The 22,739-nt window shown below is 35.9% G+C and overlaps 1 protein-coding gene and 1 non-coding gene across 2 annotated transcripts; both read right to left on the bottom strand.

Annotated features, from left to right (window-relative positions):
* Window positions 1–1,456: 1,456 nt before the first annotated feature.
* On the bottom strand, window positions 1,457–1,530 carry TRNAI-UAU (transfer RNA isoleucine (anticodon UAU)). Its single transcript has one exon. It is a non-coding gene; the product is annotated as a tRNA-Ile (tRNA).
* Window positions 1,531–5,016: 3,486 nt separating this feature from the next.
* LOC142607163 (serine/threonine-protein phosphatase BSL3) lies at window positions 5,017–22,445 on the bottom strand. Its single transcript, XM_075778587.1, has 21 exons — window positions 21,437–22,445; window positions 20,110–20,170; window positions 19,905–19,983; window positions 19,736–19,815; window positions 19,552–19,646; window positions 19,284–19,383; window positions 17,465–17,534; window positions 16,710–16,811; window positions 16,539–16,620; window positions 13,835–14,014; window positions 12,263–12,524; window positions 11,921–12,158; window positions 11,645–11,815; window positions 10,421–10,659; window positions 8,481–8,565; window positions 8,286–8,384; window positions 8,003–8,202; window positions 7,832–7,907; window positions 6,695–6,830; window positions 6,464–6,603; window positions 5,017–5,685 (listed from the first exon to the last, which is right to left on the bottom strand). Exons 1-21 carry the CDS (start codon window positions 21,891–21,893, stop codon window positions 5,602–5,604), a joined length of 3,036 nt encoding a protein of 1,011 aa, XP_075634702.1. The 5' UTR covers window positions 21,894–22,445; the 3' UTR covers window positions 5,017–5,601.
* Between the last annotated feature and the right edge of the window lie 294 nt (window positions 22,446–22,739).

Raw genomic sequence — 22,739 nt, forward strand, 5'->3', positions numbered from 1 at the left:
GATAAAAGTGGAAGGATTTTTGGTGGGCCCATGCATTTTCTTCCCTAACACCAAAAATAAGTCTTTCCAAAATGGAGCGAAAACACAGTGGAAACCTTGGCTATTGGCTCAACCAATTGCTTTTACAAAATTAACTCCCTTCTTTAACATTAGTTACGTTATATGTCTTCATCAATCTTTTTCTTTTTCTTTTTAAGTAGCATGGTTGGTTTTCTTTTTCTTTGATTTTATTTTATTTTTAATTGGGCATGATTTTTGTTTTAATAAACTCGGTAGGATTTTTTTTGGATTGACTTTTTTTTTTTTTAATTGAGCACAATTTTTTTAATAAGGGCATATGAGTCAATTTATACAAATTTCATTTTCCATCCTCTCATTTTTTTTTTTCAACCAAATAAATGACTTTTTCATCTCTTCACTTTTCCATCCTCCCAACCAAACACATATAAGGGGAAACTAAATCTCTTTTATCCTCCCATTTTTTTTATCACTTCCTCATTTTCTATCCTCCTTTTCCACCCCTCCAACCAAACGGACCCTAAGTTTACAAAGATCCCATTACTACATCTTTTTCACTAATTCCAAGTCCAACCCGTTGTAAATAAAAATATTAATAAACCTAATTGAATAGTAAGACCTAAAATAAAAACTACAATTGACCAATAAGAAATACAATTGACTTGCAAAGTAGAATGACATTAAATTTAAATAAATACACTGTTGTTTTGGAAATTGCTCACCAGTGATAATGCAAGTGGCATATCATATTTATGTATTGGCATGCCTTGTGTTTTTTTTTTCTTTTTTCTTTTTTCTTTTGAGCTCATATAGAAATCCTAATCTAATGAACCTAATATACTACCCCGGACCACTTGAACTTGGGTCCTCAAACCCCACAAGCCTTTAAGGCTTAGGGAAGTACCATTCCGCCCAATGTGGGCAGTGGTAGCATGCCTAGTTTGTTGTTGATAGTTATATAGGTAAAAACTTTTGAGTTCCTTTTCCCATATAAGGTCCTGGAGTTGTGGAAACAAAGAGCCTAAACAAAGTGTCAAGTGGGTTAATAAAAAAAAATGCTTGTGGCTTTACCATACTAATGTTGTTCAGCACAGCATTATTCACCTGTTCTATTCAGCAATTTTCAAATGGGCTCCTCACGAAAGTTACAAGTTTGTATAAAGTGACTAATTGGAAGACATTTCATATTATATTTTCCTTTTCTAGTATAGTCTCAAGGATCAGGGATCTCATAGAAACTTTTTTCATTAAATTTGAAATGCGCCGAGGGTCATGCTACATTTAATAAATAAAAATGATGTCCGAGATAATGATAAAATACTCGGGAGCTACAAGGAATACTAATTACTAGATACAGTTCCTTGGTTGTTTTATATAATCACACCTGCAAAGAAAAAATTCACAAAAATACAAACCCGCACACTAATAAGAGAAGAGGTGGTCCCGGCGGGGCTCGAACCCGCGACCTTCGGCTCATAAGACCAACGCTCTAACCAACTGAGCTACGGGACCGTGTTGTTCGATTTTCGTTCTTCTTTTGTTAAGAAGCTAGGTTGTTATCTAGTTCTGATTACAGTACCAGTGCTTCGGCCCATACACAATGATTGATGAAAAATGATGCGTAAATTTAAAATATTTTCAGAATTCAATTCATATCAAAAAGAATAAAATAAGAATCATGTTAAAATTATACTTAATGTTACACCGCCTCATAATTTTTTATGAAAAAGGTATTTTAATAAATTAACAATTGGATTACATTGTATTGTTTATACTTTTCATGTTTGTAATATATCAAGATGATCGGAGATAATAACTATCTCATCATATAATATTTAAATTTCAATTATTTTCAACTTTGAAATTATATTCACAACATGATTTTATTAATTAAATAGAAAATAACTCCAATAAACATGAAATTTGACATGCATGGTAAAAGCAAATAAAACATGTAATCTAATAGTGGAATTATCAAAATATTAACTTAATGAAAAGCTATGAAGCGATGTTACACTAATGCTCCATTTGTTTTTAAGTAAAATATTTTACATGTAAAACATTTTCAATAAAATATTTTCAAGTGTTTTTTATGACAAATAAAAGTTTTCAAGCAAACTACCAAAACTGGTAGCTCAATTACCAGAGCCACTAGCCCAGAGGTCCAATGATCGAACTGTTGAAACTAGTAGCAAGAATAGTGGCTCTAACGACCGAATTGCCAACGGCCGTTGCCAAAGTGGTCTCTCTGGTGACCACTAGCACTGATGGCCAAAATAGTGATTCCAATTATTCAACATTCGACACTAGTCGCTGGAATGGTGTCTTTAATGATCAAACTGCCAACACAAACTGTCGGTGGCTCCGGCCACCAAACCCAACATCAATCGTTGGAACAGCAGCTTTGATGACTAAACCAATAGCACCACTGAAGCAGGAGCTCAATTAATGAAACCGCCAGTGCTGGAGGTCCAATAATCAAACCGTTGAAACTGGCCAAAACGATGGCTTTAATGACTGGATTGCCAGCAGCTGTTGCCAGAGCGATTTCTCCAGTAACCAGACCACCAGTACCGGTGGCTAGAACGATGGTTGCAATTATCAAACCTCCAGTACTAGTTGCCAGAATGGTATTTTTGGTAATCGCAGACACTAATAGTCAGAGCAGTGGCTGAGTGGCTCCGACCGCAGTACCCTGCACCAGTTGTTGAAATGATAACTCCAATGACCGAATTGCCGGCACTATTTGCCAGAGTGGCGACTCAGACTATCAAACTACTGACACTAGTTGCATAGCCGACCAAACCGATAACCTAGCCACTAGATTGAACAAAGGGAAGTCATTGTGCATTTTTATAAAAATGTTTTACCAAATTTTTAAAGGTAAAACATTTTATGGTCAACCAAAAATATTTCATAAGTTTGACCAAATTTTACATGCAAATAAACACTTGAAAATGGGAAAACATTTTTCATAGATCATTTTACTTCAAAACGAATGCAGCATAAGTATAACTTGATTCCTTAAAATAGATATTAATAAAAGAACAAATTTACTCCTAAATTAGGTAATAAAAGTACATAAGTCAAGTTTCAATGATGTTGCAAGCAAAGAATGTCATCACATACTAATATTTTTATTTCCTGGTTTGAAAATTTATCATCGGCCATCTACAAATGACAGTCAGATTTCTTGGGACTGTTATGGTTTCTCATGGCAGAGACATTAGCTATGACCATGATCTTGTTGAAATAGTGATGAGATAGTCAGAAACCTACATTTTTGTAGTGAAATATAATTAGAGCATTCACATCAAGTGTAATTTCTCAACAAAAAAAAATCAAGTGTTTTATTAAAATGTCATTTTGACGCACCAAAAAGTTACTTTATCAATTTTAATACGCCCTTTTACAATACACAGTATACCAGATCTTCTATTTTAAGATTACACGTTAAAATAATATACACAAACCAATAAAAATACTTATTTATTTATTTATTTAACTTTATCTTTCTCTCTACACGGTAAAGTTTTCTCTCTCCTCTCCCTTCTTTGTCTCACTCCATTTCTGACCGTTTCTCTCTTTCTCTCTCTCTCTCTCTATTTTATCTGAATCTATCCGTTTCTTTCATGCTACAATTCCAGAAAAAAAAAAAAAAAAAAAAAAAAAAAAAAAACCCACCACCACCATCACAAGTCCACAACCACCAGCTCTGTAACCACCACCATCCATTGCAAGAATTAAAAATAAAAAGTAGAAAACCAAACATCAGTTTTTATTTTTTAATCTTTTCCTCTCTCTCATCTCAGCCATGGCAGAAGCTCCACTACCGTTTCTGCTAGTGGTGCTCGTTGGTGCCACCTAGTAGATCTGTGGATTTTGGTGTGGTGTGGTTGTTTTGTAGACCTATGGATTTAGTTTTTAATTTTTAGATCTATGCATTTGGTGTGGTTGATTTGTTAGATTTGTGGGAGGAAATGGAGAGAGACAGAGAAGAGAGATAGAAGAGGGAGGTGGCAGAAGAGAGAGGAGAAAAAACGTGACAGATAGGAGAGAGAAGATTAATAAAAAAAAAAAATTATTTTATGGCATTTGTGAACAGTATCGTTCAAATTTGAAACGGTACTGTACATCCATGCCAAATTGTTGAGCATTTTGGAACACTTGTATAAGAGGTTTTGGAGTGTTTGATGTGCCAAATACCAAATATTTAGTATTTGAAACACTTCATGAGAATGCTTTTAAAGCATACCTTTTTATAATTTTTCTTTTTTGGCGTAAAATTAGAGAACATTATGCAATTGTTGTATACATGGTGTCACATCACTTAAAATCATTTTTTATTGTTCATTTAGTGCAATGAAATTTTAAATGACATAAGACACTCCTTTCCCAAGCAAAGGAAACGAACTGCAACTACTACCAAGCAGATCGAGATCACAGCTGCAGTCATGATCAAAAAAGGAATAAGTCTTGTGCCATATAAAAGAATAAGTCTTAACGAGTTGTAGTTGGTGAAAGAGTGGTGGTGAATTCATATGGGGACACCCTTCCACCGCCACAAAATCACAACTCGCCACGTAAACGAATTGTGACATTTGTTGTGCCACTAGGACTCTCAAAAAAGGCCACACTTGAGCAAGACTCATCCTATTTTCCTAATGGACTAATTCACAATTTCAAATCCCTAGAGGCAAGCCTGTCAGAATCACTGTTACGTGGTACTATTAATTTCCCAGCCCACAGACCTCTCTATTTCCACAACAGATGAGGGATTTTAGAAGTTTAAAATAAACAAGAAGAAATTAGGGGTTTTCCGGCATTTTGACGAGCAGGGTTGCATTTGCGTGGAAATCAAAATCAAACTGCTTGTCAAACTTGAAGAGAGAGAGAGAGAGAGAATAGAGTAGAAAAAACAATACTACGACATCACAGATAAATAAAGCTAAAGCTACATCTCTAATTCTTTGTAATAGAAAACAAGATACAACATTCTATGGCCAAAACTTCATATTTTTCATGTGGCGGGCAAAAACGTTTCTTATCTTCACACAGAAGTTACATTGTACAAAGCAGAGATGAAAATTACACAAAGCAACACCTCTATGATACACGGATGCCCACAAAGATTATATATCTCACCATCACATATAAAGACCTCGTGTCCTCTCAAAAGAGAAAAAATAATAGGCCTAAAACAAGAAATAAAAATAATATAATTAATGAGAAAAATACCCATCACTACCAACCCATAGGAAGAAACAACCAAGACTGACCTCTACCTGCCTGTGGCTCAATTTACAAAGGGGGGCTCGACCCATATTGTAATTTTCAAGTTTCAGCACATCAAAGAAAACCTACAGCCGCCTGCAACCTGGTTCTCCAAACTCGCATCTTCATGCTAAGGTCCACCGTGTGGTGAGAAACCCAAAATTCATAAAGCCTTCAATTTTCATCAGGGAACCAAGATCACAAGTACGGTAATTCCTGTCATATGTCATCATGCTCTATACAGAAATGCAACCCCACGTGGTAGCATACGCCTGAAAGTAACATAGGGAAACAATTTGGACCAATATATTATATCCAAGCAAGAGAGCCTCGATCATTTGTAACTTGAGGACGGCCTCTAGTTGGTGTTGGAGGTCTGTTAGCATTCAGCTCCTGATCTCATTCAAAAAAAGAGTAGGGGGGATTAATACCAAAACAATGTAGCAATTTTAGGTCATGCACACACACACACACACACACACACACATGTTCAATTTACACCCCTACTGTAAGTCTGTAACTTGCAACTAATACTACACCATCTAATACCTTTACCAGCTAGTATTTCATCAAATCTATTATTAGAATATATGTTTTCTCCATACCCATCAAGCTTAATGATCAATGATTAAGAACCCTCTCATTTATAAATTCTTCAAAATATAAATAAATAAATAATTTACTAGATGCATGAATATACGAATTGGGTAGTAAATTAGAATAAATTTATATGAAATTTAGTGTGCATGATACGAAAATCATGTAGAGAACATAAATTTCTCTACAAAAATTGCATAGGTGGAAATTGACTAAATATTAATATGATGCGAACTATAAAGTGATGGAATGATTTTTGTTAAAGTTACACCAAGTATAACTTACACCTAACATGCACGCACACATATAAAGATCAACTTACACACGGTGTAACCACACACACACACACACACACAAAACCTTCAAGTTAACATTTTATAGATGAGATATCTATCGTCTTAAAATCTTGCAAGCATGAAAGGTATAAGGAGAATGTAATTCAACAGTAAATTTGTCAAAATAAACATCCAATAAAAAAATTATTGAATAGTGTAACATTACCAAAAGTTAAACCAACTGTAATTTGAACCCAACCTTCTATATACACACGCACACACACACAAAGAGGCATCACCTGCATCCATGTATCTTCTATATGACGTTCCGGCGAATTTTCTGGCGATGAAACTGCTGGTGGCAAGGGATGAATAAGTTTTGGAACCACCACCAAATCTCTACCCAAAACTAAGATTGCTCCTGCATTATTTGCAGTACCTGTCGAAAGGGGCAAGGGCCAAACTTAAAATGTTAAATCACCTAAGGAGCTTAAAAAATGCAATAATAGTCACAAAGACCAGGAATGTACCACAGTAGTTGGTAGCTGAGAAAAGTGTAATCAAATGTCCCTGGGCAAAACGCTCAAATCCATCCATTACACATTCATGTGCTCGTACAATCAACTGAAGATCATTGTTGTTGCAGAATTCCATGACACGATCAGGCTGCAACAGCAAACCCTTTTAGATGAGCATAACACGCAGATACAAACTTAAAAACACAGCCAAGAAAAAATGGAAACTAATAATTAATAAGATTAGAATTCAAGACTTTTCTCAAATTCACACAACCTGCTTATGACCTGAACCAAAGCCCAAGATTATACAGGTAAAAAAATACCATAAACAATGGATAGTTCTCCAAGTCTATCATGAGAAAATTATTTCTAAAATTTTTAAATGTTTATAATTATAATACAGCACTCAAACCGGCAAGAGGGGAAGATAAATGGAAGCATTTTCTAATATAAGTAATAAAATTTTATTAAAATAGAAGAGAAACCTCACTTTGTTCACAGCAAGTCTCAAGTCCGAAAAAAAAAAAAAAAAAAAAAAAAAAGATGAGGGTTGTGGTAGGTTGACAGTCATCATAACATTTAGTCACTTTATTATCATGGAAGAGGGGAAACCTTATGTATACTGAGTGTGTAAGCTTCCCTAAAGAATTAAATGATCACAGAATTACATATGAAAAGGGGGAGAATCAATAAATGATTATTGGAAGATATAAAATTAAATTAATGAAAACATAGAACCTCCTTTCAGACAAAATCACCAAAATTACATTATGTGATTGAACTGCAGCCTAGATAAAGAATCTAGTACCCAAATCATTATTGTACTTCCATTACAGCCACAAAATTTGCTAATAGTATCAACATCCTACAATTAATTGAAATTGATCAACAGATATTGGCTTCAATGTATCCAGTGATATCCATATCTTGAGAACTATCAACATAGACGTTAATCTCGAGCCTCTTACAAACTTGTTAAATATGCTTTTACTTTTAAAAAATTTGACACAAGTTGGAACCAATGTATTCAAAGATATTCTCATTTTGGAATATATCAACACATAAATCATAGGACACTTCTTTCAACATATACTTGAAAGGTAGTATGCTTCATAAAGACAACAATAGAAGCTATAAAACAAGACTCACCCCAAAAGTAACTAACCCCGGACCTCTGGCATTAGGTCGCAATCCTTCCACACTGTCATTTTCTGTTGGGTCAGACCTGAGGGAAAAGCATATTAAAATGCCATTGATGATTCAACAAGACTCATGAACATTATCACACACCAAACTGAAACAGCTTAGACATTCACTGACCACAATAAATCCATAAGCACGATTGAGCCTGCTTCCATTGTAATTGGACGCTGAAGATTCTCAATCTGTTCCACATGATTTATAGATCGACCAATACCACCATGCATACAGATGATTTTCTTTTCAATCAGAGCTGCCAGCGGAAGCCAATTGAACAATCGGTTTATCCGATGCCATGCCCATATTCCATCTCTCTCACCCTGTTCAGCAAGTTACAAAGTTGTTAGCTCCAACCAGTTGATGCAAGATAGTACAGACATTATTTAATGCAATTAATATATACCATGCGCTCAATGCACTCAATCCGAAAGCCAAAAAGAGCATTAATATCTGCAGCTTCATGATTCCCACGAATTAAATGTACATTGTGTTGATACTCCACCTGCAAAATTGATATAAGTTAAATAATTCTTGGACCATCAAGTTCCAAGACAAAGTGAAAGGAATGCATCAAAAACATAATTAACACATAAACTACCTTCAAAGCAAGCAGGAGAGTAATGGTTTCCAGGCTATGCTGACCTCGGTCAACATAATCTCCTAAGAAGAGATAATCGATATATCTGATAGTCAACCATACAAAATCAGCATAATGGGAAGTGTCCATGTATAGACTTGTCTATAATGCAAAGCAGTGAGCTAAACTAGTATCACTCTATTGAAAAATGAGCCAAAAATTTACTGATAAAAACATAAAAAGAACAAGCTAACATCCATGATCTAATGACTTGCTTTAGAAACATAAATGCACTGATAGACTGTGAAGACCAAAGACGAGCGGATGTTGAATAGCACGATAAAATGAAGATTGCTTCCAAAAATATTTTCAAATCCAATGGGTATTGGAGTAATGCAGAAATGCTTTTGATGGACATGACCAACTAACAGGGCTCCAGCCTCTTTAAATTAGAAAACACTGAACATTTCATAAGGGGTATTTAATCAGATTTAATTTGCGTTCTTTTGTATCACATTTAGCCCATCCTTTAAATTAGAGACTCCTACTTGATCTGAGTCTTGGCTAATCTATTCTTGTTTGAGATTATTCCAAGGCTTGTTCAGTTGTAGAAAGTTCAAAGTTCTCTGTCCAAGTAGGAGTTTCTAATTTAATTTATATAATTTAACAGAAACTAAGTCTGATCATGAAAACCATTTTGCAGAGTATGCACCATTTTGATGGTGAGACCAGTAAATTCTTCAAGGTAAGATGCTACAAGCCAATCATCAAACTTGGAGGTTCTCTCTCTTCTTCTTAAGACTTCTACTAGTTCAGATTTGAAGATTTCTCCTTTATTAATATCCAGAACTAAACAGTCAATTTTGAACGCACAGCCAGCCATCTTTTTGAAACAATCTCATTCCTAAGACCATCCTTTGATCACAAGCCCCTAACCTTACTGTTATACTGATGGTGAAATCATAACATGGTTAAAGAAAAGATATTCTCTTTGGAAGCCCTAAGGCTAAGGCAAAGCCCAAGAATAAGTGTCCATGGTCGTTAATTAAGTTTTTATATTTTATTTGGTTATTCTTGAGTCAAGGGTATTTTAGAAATTTTACAATTGTTGGGTATGGGCCATAGTTATAGGCCATAGGTTTTATTAGTGAGTCTTATTTAATTATGGGTCTTTATTTATGGGCTTTCGTTTAATTTATTAGGGTTAAATAGTAGTCATTGTACTATTAGGAATCCTAATACTACTAGTACAAGTAAGAGTCTTTATATATATATATAGGGTGATCAATGTATTCAAGGAGTAGAATGAGTTGATTAATAAAATTGAGTATTTTGAGCAATAGGCACATTGGCCTTTGCTGTTTCTTTCCTTTCTTTCTAGGGTTACTGTTCACGATTACTGTTCACACACCCCCAAAACAGCCCTAACTTCTCTAATTCTTCTTTTTTCCTACCCTAAACCCACCACAACTAAACGTAATTTGTCCTACATCATATACAGTTGTTATTCTTAAAACCGTTAAATTTCCTCTCTCCAAAAATCCATGCAACTTTCTCTTCTTTATTAAAACAACCCATAACCCCAAGATACTTTTTCAATCCAACCTTTACTCCTGATATGCCTTAATTCTACCTTCCCTTCCACAAAACTTATAATCATAGGGAACCCTGAAAGTGCCAAAACAAAGTATAAAGTAAGAAGACAGAGGTATAACTAAATATTTCTGTCACATTTCAGCTCTCAGGATTTAATCTGCCACCCAGTCTATACGCATAAATTTGGACGCTAAGTTCACTGTAATGCTCCATAAGTTACATATGCACCCAAAGGGACTTGAACCCACGTCTTTACCCTCCACCTGTTCTTAAAGGGGAGGAAGTGCAATTTGGGCTAGAGTTCATAGGCCCATATGAACAACTATGCTTGATACAAAAGAATTTTAGCTAATCAGATAACTTACGCGATATCCCCTGCAGTTGAAGGTGATCCATATTCATCAAAAAGGCGCATGAGATCCCCAAATTGCCCATGCAAATCACCAAATATCTTGATGGGAGCCTTGAGTTGTAAAACACTTGGTTCACTTGAAAATATCCGCTCAGCACTGTCACAGAGATCAGCTAATTCATTGCAATCTAAAAAAAATTGTCGGCGAACTGGAGGCTTCCAGCCACGAGGCTTTAGAAGTGCTGCTATGACCTAATAAGATATGGGAAAAAGGAAACTTATTCAAAAAAAAAAAAAAAACAAAGAACATTAATCTTGTATAACTTAAAATAGCATAAGTGGGAGATAAGGACGAGATAAATTGACCTACAAAACGGTTGGGAGAAGAGTTCACTGATTCAGCAACTTACCCACTGTCTTGAAATTCAAAGGGAGTGACATTTTTTGATGAATAAAATTTAAAGGGAGATATATATGACTGATATACGTATGTATACCCAACAGGAAACATAAACAACATGGAAGCAAAACAAAATAACTCAAAAATATATTCTTAGAGATGTAATCATTAACATGCATCTTGGAATGCATATAAATTTCAGCCACTTGATAATGTAGGGCCCACAAGCCAAGGAGGATCATGGTTGCAAATTATTTAATTAGTAATTAGGAAGTTCATTCCAAGGCAAGATTTCTTTAACATGCATTTTTTCTTAACCAAAAAAAATATTCTTTTTCTTAACCAAAAAAAATATTCTTTTTCTTAACCAAAAAAAATATTCTTTTTCTATTGATTAATGAAATTCCAATTTTCAACACATCATCGGTATACTACATCAATCTAAAAGCCATGTAAAAGTAACCAGTAAAGCCAAGCAGTTGCAAAGAGATACACATCTTAATGTAGAATTCAGATGATCTCAACTCAACCCGAACTTGTTGCAAACATAAATATTAGCATACAAACTGAAATTTTTTGTACAATTTGACATGGACATTTTTATTTCCTGTGATTAAACAACAAAAGAAAAGCCATCCAGGTCTCATTTATAGAGACATCAACCCCATATAGAGTAAAATGTAAGAGTACACATATAAAATAATAGTAGTAATTTCTCCATCTAATTGTGGTAGGCTGCACAGGTCCAGGTTTATTACTTCATTATTCTACATCAAAAAAATATGCATCTATTTACAATGTTAATTATATTGTAGTGTATAACTAGGTCCATTATACCTTTTTGGGTACACTATTGATGGACATTTGTCGATCTAATAGTTTTCTAGCAGCAGTTGCACTCTCTGGGGTCCCATAACTGACCCGCCTGCCTTCATTTTCAAACTGATCAATTGAGAGCTGTCTGACCATGCCACCTAAAGCTCCACCAGTCTCTGCAGCTACAACAACCTGACAACACATTCAACAAAACATCAGCAGAGGCACAAATGTACATTTCCATAATAAAATTGGCTTGAGATAATGTTCAAAATATTATCCCAAACTAATACTGACAGCTCTGTGATGCAGCCGAACTCCAGCTGGAGCAATATTATTAGATCCAGTTGAATCAGGCTTAATTAAGGTAGATATCTGTTTCCCACTAGGGGTAGCCTCTGCCCCACGATCTCTGTCAGGCAGTTCAACCTCTCCATTAACTTGCCGTGCCTTGGCAGCGGCCAATGTAGCACTGATAGCCTCTGCTTCTGCTGCTGATGCTTCAACCAAATACTCAACACCTTTGCTTATTCTCCTGCATAAAAATCCACATCCAAATGCTTTTTGAATAAATAAGATAACGAGCTACAAATCAATAACTAACATCCAATGCAAATACAAATTCTATAACTAGCCAACCTTGATCCCATGGCATTTTCTGTGCTTATATCAGTATACATGTCCCCATTTATAGGAGGGGCAACTGGATTGCCCAACACAACTGAACCATCAGGAGCTGCTTCAGGCATTGTTTGCCTTGTCCTTTCATCAATGAACCTTCCAGGTAACCGCCCTGCTTGAACATTAGCTGCAGCAGCCGCAGCTGCAGCATGTGAAGCAGCACTTGTTGTTTCAGCAGCAGCCAGGTCTTCAGCAACAAGTAGGTCATCAAGCAACACACCTATAGCATAAACACGACAAATCATTTTGCTTAAGTATCATCAACTTTGACAATCATCAGCTCACCAACACGTAAATACAAGGTGAACTCCACTATCCAAAATAGAAAAGCTTTTAAATATCACCATCCAGAAAAGTGTATTAAGTCCTATATGGAGGACCAAACTCTAAATATTGTAAGCTTGCAAGATAAACTTTTTTTGATAGATAATCAGGAAAATTTTATAAAAGATAGAAAAAAAGAGGAATACAAGAAGTTCATGATGATGAACAGCAAACAGAAAAAGGAACAAACAGCACAACAAACATAGAGAAATCAGGAAACTAAGCTAAGGGAGGACAAAAACTCAAAAAGAGGAGCGATCAGTGAAACCCCAACACTGAGACCACTCAAAAAGACTACGATGGCATAAAAGCTTTAACTCATCCAACGTCTTCCCTTTGTCCTCAAAGGATCAACGATTTCGTTCCAACCACACAATCCACATTAAGCACCCCGGAAACAAGTTCCAAATGTCCGAGTTGTGTTTCCCAATCCACTGATGCCAGCAAGATAACAAACCTGCCACCGAACTTGGCATCACCCAAAGAATACCAAAGGTCTGAAGCATAGAAGACCAAAGAAAGTGGGTAACAGGACAATGAAGAAGAAGGTGATTAACCGACTCCCTATCACAGCAACACATACAACACCTATTAGCCAAAGGGCAGCCCTTAAGCATTAGATTATCCAAAAAAAGAGAGGAAAAAGAGGTTCAGAAGAACATAGGCACTTAAGGAAATATCTGGTTAGGATAACATTCTGATGCCAAGAATAAAAGAAAGCCATTTGATTCCATATCTCACCCATCATTAATGCAGGTACATTATCCTCGAATACAACCTCCTTATCCAAACTTACAAAATTTTATTGTAAATATTCCAATCCTACCCGTTTCCAATTTTCACCCTAAATCAGAGACTGCTAAAATGTGCTCTATATAAAAGTGAAATTCTAATTATTCAGCAACGCAGAACCTATTTACCATGGTACTCACTCATTAAAAGCCTAATGTTCAATATCTTTAACCGTCACGCAATCGGTTGGAGGAGATTTACCCAACCCAGTTTGGAGGAGAAGACTTTGTCCCACCACTATATGTATAGCATTTAAATTGACCTCAAGAACCAGATGAAATGTATTTTACATCACTCAAGTAATTAATGCAATACTTTTAAAGTGGCTTATATTTCTACATTATGATCAGCTTAAGCGAAGCTATTAGAAGACAGAATGATGCAAGATTTGAAATAATTAGATTCATCTCTTACCACCACGTAAACCACCATAAATAAATATTAAGTCACCAACTGCAGCAGCTGCATGCCTGCAACGCCTTGTCAATTCAACTGCAGCATCTCCACCAGCTGCATCAGCACTGTATCTTCCTGTCCTAGGACTAGTAACAACAGATTTTGTATCACACCACACACCTGCTGCAGTATCCAACACTGCAAAAGGGAAGGAACATGAAAATTTTGTAAGATATCTTTGGGTGGATCATCTTAAAAAGAGAAAGTAAAAAAATAAACTTACTTCAGCATAACAGCAACAATTCTATTGGTGATACGCGTAACAATCAAACTAAAATTATAATGAATTTCCCAATATTTTTTCTACAAGTATTTAACCTCTAGTATCTATTTTAAGGTAGCACAGGGTCATAATTTTATATATATATATATATATTGATGTTACAATTATATGTAATACCAGCAGTAGAATAAAGCGAGACACTTTGAACAACAAATCTCTATTTCAAACTCACAAAGTCAGTTAGCGTAAGATTAATTTGAAGGAAAAGAGCAGAACTTGATTGATTTGAAGTTCTTATTCTTGAAGACCCTTTATGATTGGACTTTAATATCAACCACCTTTTCTACTATGGACTTTCTAGAGTTGTTGGATTCCTTGAACTTCAGTCTTCTTTGTATCTATTTTTCTTTTTCTTCCCCTTTTTGTTTGGTCTTTTTCTCAGTATACACCCCACGCACTAGGGTTGCACCCCTTTTTGTGCTTTTTTCTTGATTATTATTACTTATCCAAAAAAATGTCAAAATAGAACCTATCACTTCAGATTGTCATGGAAAGTAAGACAAGTCCATCAGACCCTGACAGCGACAAGATAGCAAGTTGAACAATGACATCTTAAAAGGAAACATAGAAAGAACTAGATACAATAACTAACAATTTCTAAAACCAACACAATACTGATCATTATAGACAGATATGGAAAAACATACATCCAAGAGGTAAGGGGGAAAGCATACCTAACAGCATGAATTCAGAACAATTGGGCACAAAATTAAGGATCAATGGCACACAGAAGAGCAAACTTAATCAAATATGACTGTTCTTATTCTGTTTTTTGGCTGGTTAAGTCCTATATGACTACTCAGAAATTTTCCAAACCCTAAGAGTTGAACATCCATCCAACTTAAACCTCACTATCATGTCCTAGAGAAAGCATTATGATCTATCCTCGCAATTGGGTAAAGAACAGGTCAAAATAGAGGCCAGAAACCTCAACATTCTAAATTAAATTTGTATATTTTTCTCTAGATGCACCTCATATACAATATCCCTTCCATTTTCTCCAAATATGTAATAGGAAGCTGTTAGATTCCCAGCTGAGATAAATTAGTGTCACCCACCTGTACGTATAAGGAAGCACCAACAGAACCGTGTCCAGCATCTCTTCAATAAATTACCGTTTTATTTTTCCACTAGCAATCAAGGGTGAAGCTAGGCCCCACCCAATATCCTTACCCATGTATATGTTCATGAATTTGCTCCCTATGCATATTGGAATTTGACTTTTTATTTTCTTTCTATTTTTTTTTCTATTATAAATGATTAGTAGGATATTATTTCCTTCATATGTTAAACTTCATTTAAGGAAAATCTTTCTTATTCTTATCAATGTCTCTTAAAGATTCAAAACCTATAAAAGGAAAATAAATGTATAAAAAAAAAAACATTATTATTACCTTTCAAAAGTGATAAAAATAATTAAAAAAAATACAATTCACAATGTAATAATTTATTATTCTTAAGTAATAAAATATGAGAAGGATTACATGATAATCTCCAAAATTTAAATTGTTTTAAAGTGAAATATGAAATTTCAAGTACATCCATATTTACAATATATTGTTAAAAATGTTACAATTTGATTATTTTATGAGTTCATATTAATTAATATATTAGCATTAGAATTCACAGAAGTTGCACTTGAGGTTAGTCTAACTATTAACAACCTTGTTCATATAAATAGTAAGTGGAATCTTGACTTAAAAAACAAAACAAAAAAAAAACCCACAAAATGACTTATGCTTGTGTAAAAAAACATTTAACAGATAAACACAAAACAAATTTTTTTTTTTGGCATTAAAATATTTCTTATTATTCACATAAATTGTTTTTTATTATTTAGGTTGGCCTCAAGTATTCATGAGCATGTGTTTGTGGCTCATAAATTTTGCTCCCCATGACATCAAATCCTGGCTCTGCCTGGCTCCGCCACTATCCTTAGTTCAATTCAAATTGACAAAAAACATTAAAAAAAAAAAACACCAAGACATGGTCATATAACCATTGGATCGCCAAGTATGCTAAAAAACTTACTGTTACGCACAAAATTGCTAGCAATAAGTTTTATTTGAGCTCTATCTAGGCAAAGCTGAGTTTACCACAAGGGGTAGCACAATCAGCTGGGGACCATCCTAATGAAGCAGAGGTCACTGGTTTGAATCTCCCCTTCCCCTCCCTTTTGGGCCAATACTTACTTATCAGGGGAAAAAGCTGGCTCAACATTTTTTAGGGAAAACTTAGTCACAAGCTGAGCTTATACCAGGCTAAGCTCACAAAAGTCTGACAATCCTAGCAATGCATATTTGGCTTATGTTTTAAAAGGCCACTGTCTCAATCATACCCAGATCAGAACTCAAAGTATGTAAAGATCAAATCAAGTACCTGCAACACTTGATGAGTCTTCCACCATGCGTCCCCCACCAAGTGCACCTCCAGACACATGAAGCCTTGCATTAACGAAGACCTGGAAACATGTGTGGTCATGTGATTCATCTTCTTATAAAAATAAATCAGGTAGTCAACCAAACAAAATTTTAAAAAACCAAAACCCACTGCTGCATGTTGATATCTTGGAGATGGTGAGACACCCGGGGCAATTGCCCACTCCCATCGGCCATCCCTATGTTTAGCAAGTCCATATGCACTTGCTAGTGGCTGCAAGTAATCATGAGAGCAAGAAACAAAATCCAGGTTAACCAAACTTCAAACTTAAGAAGCACAAAAGGAGTACAGTGTTAAATAAGAAACAAGAATTTTGGTAACCAGCTTCAGCAATATTGTGCACGCAACATTAAAACACAACAGCCTTGAAAAAAGAATGAATTCTACAGATATAAATGAGTATTCCTAGACAAATGTGTGAGTAAATTTAACAACTGATTTTAAAACCCACCAAACAGAGATCCATTACTTCTGGAATTTTAGCAAAACATATTCTTCATTGAATGGAAAACATTACATCAATAGAAATAAACAACTAACACCTAACCATAACAGAACTCAGATTTAATAGGCTCTGAGATAACTATGAGAACACGAATAAAAACACAGTAACATAATAAAATTAAAATAAGACCTAGCCCATTACATGAATATGAATACAAAAAATACCCCTAAATCCTAAAAAATAATTAATTAATTAATTAAAATTTTTAAAAATTAATAATAAATAATAAATAAAAACTAGCTTCACACAGCCTGCATCACGTCTAAGGCAATGACAATCGAGTGACAACAAGCCAAGCCAAGTTATGATATGCTAGATACCAAAATTTAAAGATGATGCTAGATAGAATTTTTTGACTCACCACACTGTTTGCATCCCTTCCTCCACAAAGCAGAAGAAGACCGTCAGAGCGCGCACTTGCAGTTGCATACCTAATCAGACATATCGGGTAAATGAGGGCTCAAATCAATACCATGCACACAAGCTATTAATGAATCATAACATCATTTTCGCATGTTCAACAAGTGATAAGCACTTTAAAAAAAGTGTGGATATCATAACCTATTGAGTGAGACAAATGTTCACTGCTTCCTCAATGAGGAAAAGAGAAACTCTTGTGAATAGAAAAATGCATGCACGTGACACAAGAAACACGTGTAACACAAGCCAGGACTAACTGTTATCTGAAAGTATAAAATGACAAACAATTATAACAAAGAGCATCTGTCAGGAAACTAAATGCAGTTTCCAAAAGCTATCCTATTGTATCCTACTAAAAGGTCACAAAATTGTAAGAGAAGCACTAACTGAAGTGCCATCCAGTTCAGACCATAGACCAATCAAAGGAATGACAAGAACATTCTCAATTCAGCCTACTCCTCTCTTCCACCAATCTCAAGGTAGTCAAAGGTGAGAGGCGACCTTAAGGCGCCAAGGCCTCGTATCGCCCAAGGCGTGAGGCGACAAAAAGGCGCTAGCCCGAGTAAAGTGAGGTGCCAAATTCTTAATATATTTATTATACATATAGAACTAAAATCATATGTACCTAGTGTATTATAATATTATAATGAAGTGTTTTTCAATGTGTAGCATGAAGAAATTAGGTCTATCAAATTATTTCAATATAGGATTAACATGGTTTAGGCTCTATTAGTTAGTTCTAACAATACATTTTACAATAAGCTTCTATATAACAATAAGTCTTACAAAACAAATTTGTAAATTAATTTAACTAACAATAGGTTTTATAACATGCCTTTTGAAATTAATAGTCTAAAAATAGGTTTCACAACAAACTTCTATAAATAAATAAAATTTAAATTAAATTTAAATTTAAAAATTTAAAAAAAAAAAACTTGAGGCTCTTGCCTTAGCGCCTTTTTCATGGCTTAAGGCGGTCACCTTGCTCGCCTAGGCTCTAAAGGCGAGCGCCTCACTAAAGGCGCCTCGCCTTAGAGCCTTTGAGGCGCCTTAGTGGCGCCTCACCTCGCCCAGGCGCCTAGGCGAGCGCCCGGCTCGCCTTTGACTACACTGACCATTCTAGTATAAACTTTTGCAAAGTAGCTATAAACTCAACACTGGATTTTGAAACAGCATGCAAGGACATGGAATAGCCTTCTTTCCATTTATTCAAAACACTGGCACCAAAGAAAGTTAGCCCAAATTCCTAGACCCTAAACATGCACAAAGTATGGAAAGAAACCACAACTTCTAGATTAGGCGTTTTTAGAAACACAGTCATATCTTATATTACCAGTAAAGTGAATATATTATGTCTGGCTAACTTAAATAAAAGCTTAGGTATATCAATTGTCTCTAACTAGTACTAAAACTACAATTAGCAATGTGGACATATTATGTCTGAATAACAAATCATCCCAGTCAAAAACCTAGAAAATCACTTAAACTGTAATTAGTAATATACCCAAGGCTAAAGATGTGTCACAACATAATGACTAAATGAAGGTCATTCACTTAACAAGCCTGTGCAATTTATTGCTCGTTAACACTTTTAAAGGCAAGACATACAGCAAATAAACATTATATGCAAAGGTTCAATAAAAAATTCATAAAAAAAATAAATAAATAAAAAATCAGGTAAAGTATTGGATATCACATATAAATGTGACAATTTATAACTTTGTACTTGGACCCATTCATAGAGAGAGAGAGAGATCTACATGCATGGAGGAGGACCCTCTCCTTCTGGTTCCAACTTTCGCCATTCATATGGCTTGGCAGCTGTGTCCAGTGCCCATACATCAGCCAAAGGCCGCTTCCCTGAAAAGCACACAACAATACTGTTTATGTCCAATTAACTCTCAACATATGCATCTCTGGTTTTTTTATGTAACCAATGCACACAGTATGAATTTGGTTTATCCCCACCACCCCCCCCCCCCACCAAAAAAAAAAAAAAGAATGAGGCTTGAATGCGGAGTGAATTACCATCATTGCCACCAATTGCCATGAGGTACCTTTGCCCCACCAAAGCCATCACATGTCCATAACGTGGCCCTGGTCCAGGGCCTTGAACAACAACTCTACAAGATATCAACCATTCATAATGAATAAATTGCAGAGTATATATAGAAAAATGAGGAAGCACATATTTACGAAATTACGAGTCTACCTATGCCATCGCGGTCGTTGCTGTGTCAGGTCAAGAACATGAAGATCCTCAGCAGACAAACCCGCTGGACCAATTCCACCCTGTTTCGAAATATGAAAGTCTACAGTAAGAACTAAAACTGTGACTTAGTCAAAATGATTACTAAAAGGATAATATACTGCATGCTAACCTGAATAACTACCATAGTTCCCACAGCAGTGGCCACATGGGCGGCCCTTGGTGTAGGCGGTTCTCCAAAGGGATTGATCCTGCAAAAAAGGTTTATTATAAGCACTAAAATAAGTTCAAGCGGGGTAGAAACGCACTATTTAACTGTAGCCAATAACGCACTTGTGTATAGCCATAGGCTGATGAGATGAGATTCCTAGACTTACCTAGACCATTTATTTGTTAATACATCATAACAGTGCACATCAGCTGTAGCACCTGCTAGTCCTGCAATCCAAGTGAAATTGTTAATATTCAATAAAGATCCAAGAATGGGTCAATTTCATGAAAACAAGAATCCATGAATTAAAACGAACCAATATTTGGAATTTCCACTTGGTAAATTATATATATACATCATATCATATTGAGGCTGGCTTCAAGGATACTTGGTTCATATGTTAATCAAACACTTAGATAAAACAACAAGGTTTCTTGGCACCATAAATAATAACAAAAAAACAAAGAAACATCAATGAATTATTAGAATCTGACAAGCTATGCCTACTATACCACTTGTATTCATTGGAATTCAAAACAACAGCAATAATTTCTGGCATGAATTCATTGGGATTCAACAATAAAAGGGATCAAATTTACTAAAGGTATGTTTGGAGGGGAAGGAGATGGGGAAGGAGAGGAGACCAGAAGGTGACTGGAAAATAGTCCACTCTCCCTCCATTCAAACATAGGGTCATCTGTCAAAACCATAACATAATTTGGAGTGTGGTTAAATTCGTATATTTCAGCCCCTTCCTCCTCTCCTCCCCTTCCATCTCCCAACATCCAAACATAGGGTTAGATGTCAAAAACAAAATATAATTTCGAGTGTTGTTGCACCAAAATTGATAACAAAACCTAAAATCTCTAAAATTAAGTAAGTAAATCGGTGCCTCCTTCCGTTGCAAGAACAGATAGCAAGGGAGTTCATGGATTCAAAACATACTAGGTGAACGTGAAACATCCCCTTCTTTTCTTTTTTTTTGGATAGATAAATACAACACTCATCTATAGAGGACTGATTCAACTGAACCAATAACCTTAACACTCCATATCTCACTTATGGAGAAGAGAATACCATCTAGTCACAAAATCAATACAATTTGAAGGTCAACAATATCAACACAAATTTATGACTCAATGGAATCTGGCAAAACTAGGGATCACATACCACTTGAACAACCAAAGTTTCAAAACAGTAACAAATGATATTCTATAATCCAATAACAGAACAACCACGATCTGTAAGACAAAGCTAGGTTCACCCTCCAAAGAATGTTAAAGTCAGGGTTTTTCACAACAAAAAAAATCAACAAGACGACCAAACTATGAAGCTTCAATGACTTTGGCTTACTATAAATTCAACTCACTGAGAAAATTAGGGTTTCCTCACGCTACACCAAAATCTAAAAGTAGAAAATAGCTCCTTTTTAAGAACTTGTATTAACTATAAGCCAACAATCGAACTGAGGAAATTGGAATGAGAAATCATACGGATTCCAGCGCTTCCGGCTGACGAAGGAGTTCCGGTGGCGGCAGAATTGCCCTCGAGCGCGGTGGCACCGCCGAACAAAATCAGCCTTGGTCCAATGTACCCAGGCGCGCCTTCCTCGCCGACCGCAGCCACTGCCGTGAGCGTGTGACCGCACCTCGGTCCAGGACCGTCTTCCTTCTTCTCTATAATCGCATTTACCACCGAATAAGTCGGCGCGTGCCTCGGTCCCACCACCGGGCTCTGCTGCGCCGGCGGTGGAGATTGCGGTTGCTGTTGCTGTTGCTGCTGCTGTTGCTGTTGTTGTTGCGCCGGAGGTTGTTGCGCCGGAGTCTGAGCCGGCGACGGCTCGCCTAGTTGTTCTCTCTCCATTGCAGCTGGAGATGACGGCGTATTGTGGTTCTGCACCGCGGGATCGTGATCGGTCTCCGGCACCATCGACGACGAGTCCACATCCATTGCTTCAATCCCTCGATTCGAGCCCTACGTTCAAGATCGGAGCAACAATTATCCCGAATTCGCATTTCTAATCAACATTTTGATCCACTTTTCAAATCAAAATCCCCCTTACGCCTTCAACGATTCTCGCAACTCGAAGAATTCACAGACAAAAAAAAAAAAAAAAACCCTAGCTCAGATCCTCGATTCTTCAGTCCGAGAAAATACCACGCAAATTTTCAAAGAAAGTTCGAAGCAAAGAGAAAGTTATCGAGGCTTTTCTCTCTTTATCTCTTTCTCTCTCTAATTCTCTCTCTCTCTCTGAAGAACCTCAAGGAAATGAAAAACGGGACAGAGAAAATCTCAAAAGGCCGAACAAACAACACATGAAAGTGAGAAAAAATACCAATCTATCTCTGTCTCTCTCTCTAAAAATCCCTCACTTTCTCTCTACCAATCGCTCGCTTTCTCTCTCTAGGAATTAAATTATAATATTATTGTATAGTAATACAAGTATTTCTTATTTCTTTTGCTATTCTCCTTTTCCTTTTTCTCTCTCCAAATGTACGTTTTTTTTTTTTTTTTAGAGAATGGCGTGGTGGTGTTGTATTTAATTATTTATGTCTCTCTCTCTTTCACTCTCTAGAAATTGTGCGTTGTTTTCAATTTTGTTTGAAACTTTTTTTTTTTTTGTTTCTTTTTGTTTACTCTCTCTCTAGATTTATTACCGTAATTTGCCGGTAAGATGCGCCGCCAGATGTGGTGGTTGCGACGGCGAACAGAAAGAAGTGTTACCGGATAAACCGGGAACGAATAAAACTATTAACGGTGATTACCGGTTCCTATTTACGGAAAGTTTTGCCTCTT

Source organism: Castanea sativa, chromosome 8, assembly GCF_040712315.1.
Source record: "Castanea sativa cultivar Marrone di Chiusa Pesio chromosome 8, ASM4071231v1".
Classification (NCBI taxonomy): Eukaryota; Viridiplantae; Streptophyta; class Magnoliopsida; order Fagales; family Fagaceae; genus Castanea; species Castanea sativa.

Coding starts and splice junctions, on each gene's coding strand:
- LOC142607163 (XM_075778587.1), bottom strand. CDS start 21,893: ATGGATGTGGACTCGTCGTCGATGGTGCCGGAGACCGATCACGATCCC. Junction 19,984..20,109: donor TTAACAAATAAATGGTCTAG/GTAAGTCTAGGA, acceptor CCTTTTTTGCAG/GATCAATCCCTTTGGAGAAC. Junction 14,015..16,538: donor AGACTCATCAAGTGTTGCAG/GTACTTGATTTG, acceptor TCCCTTTTGCAG/TGTTGGATACTGCAGCAGGT.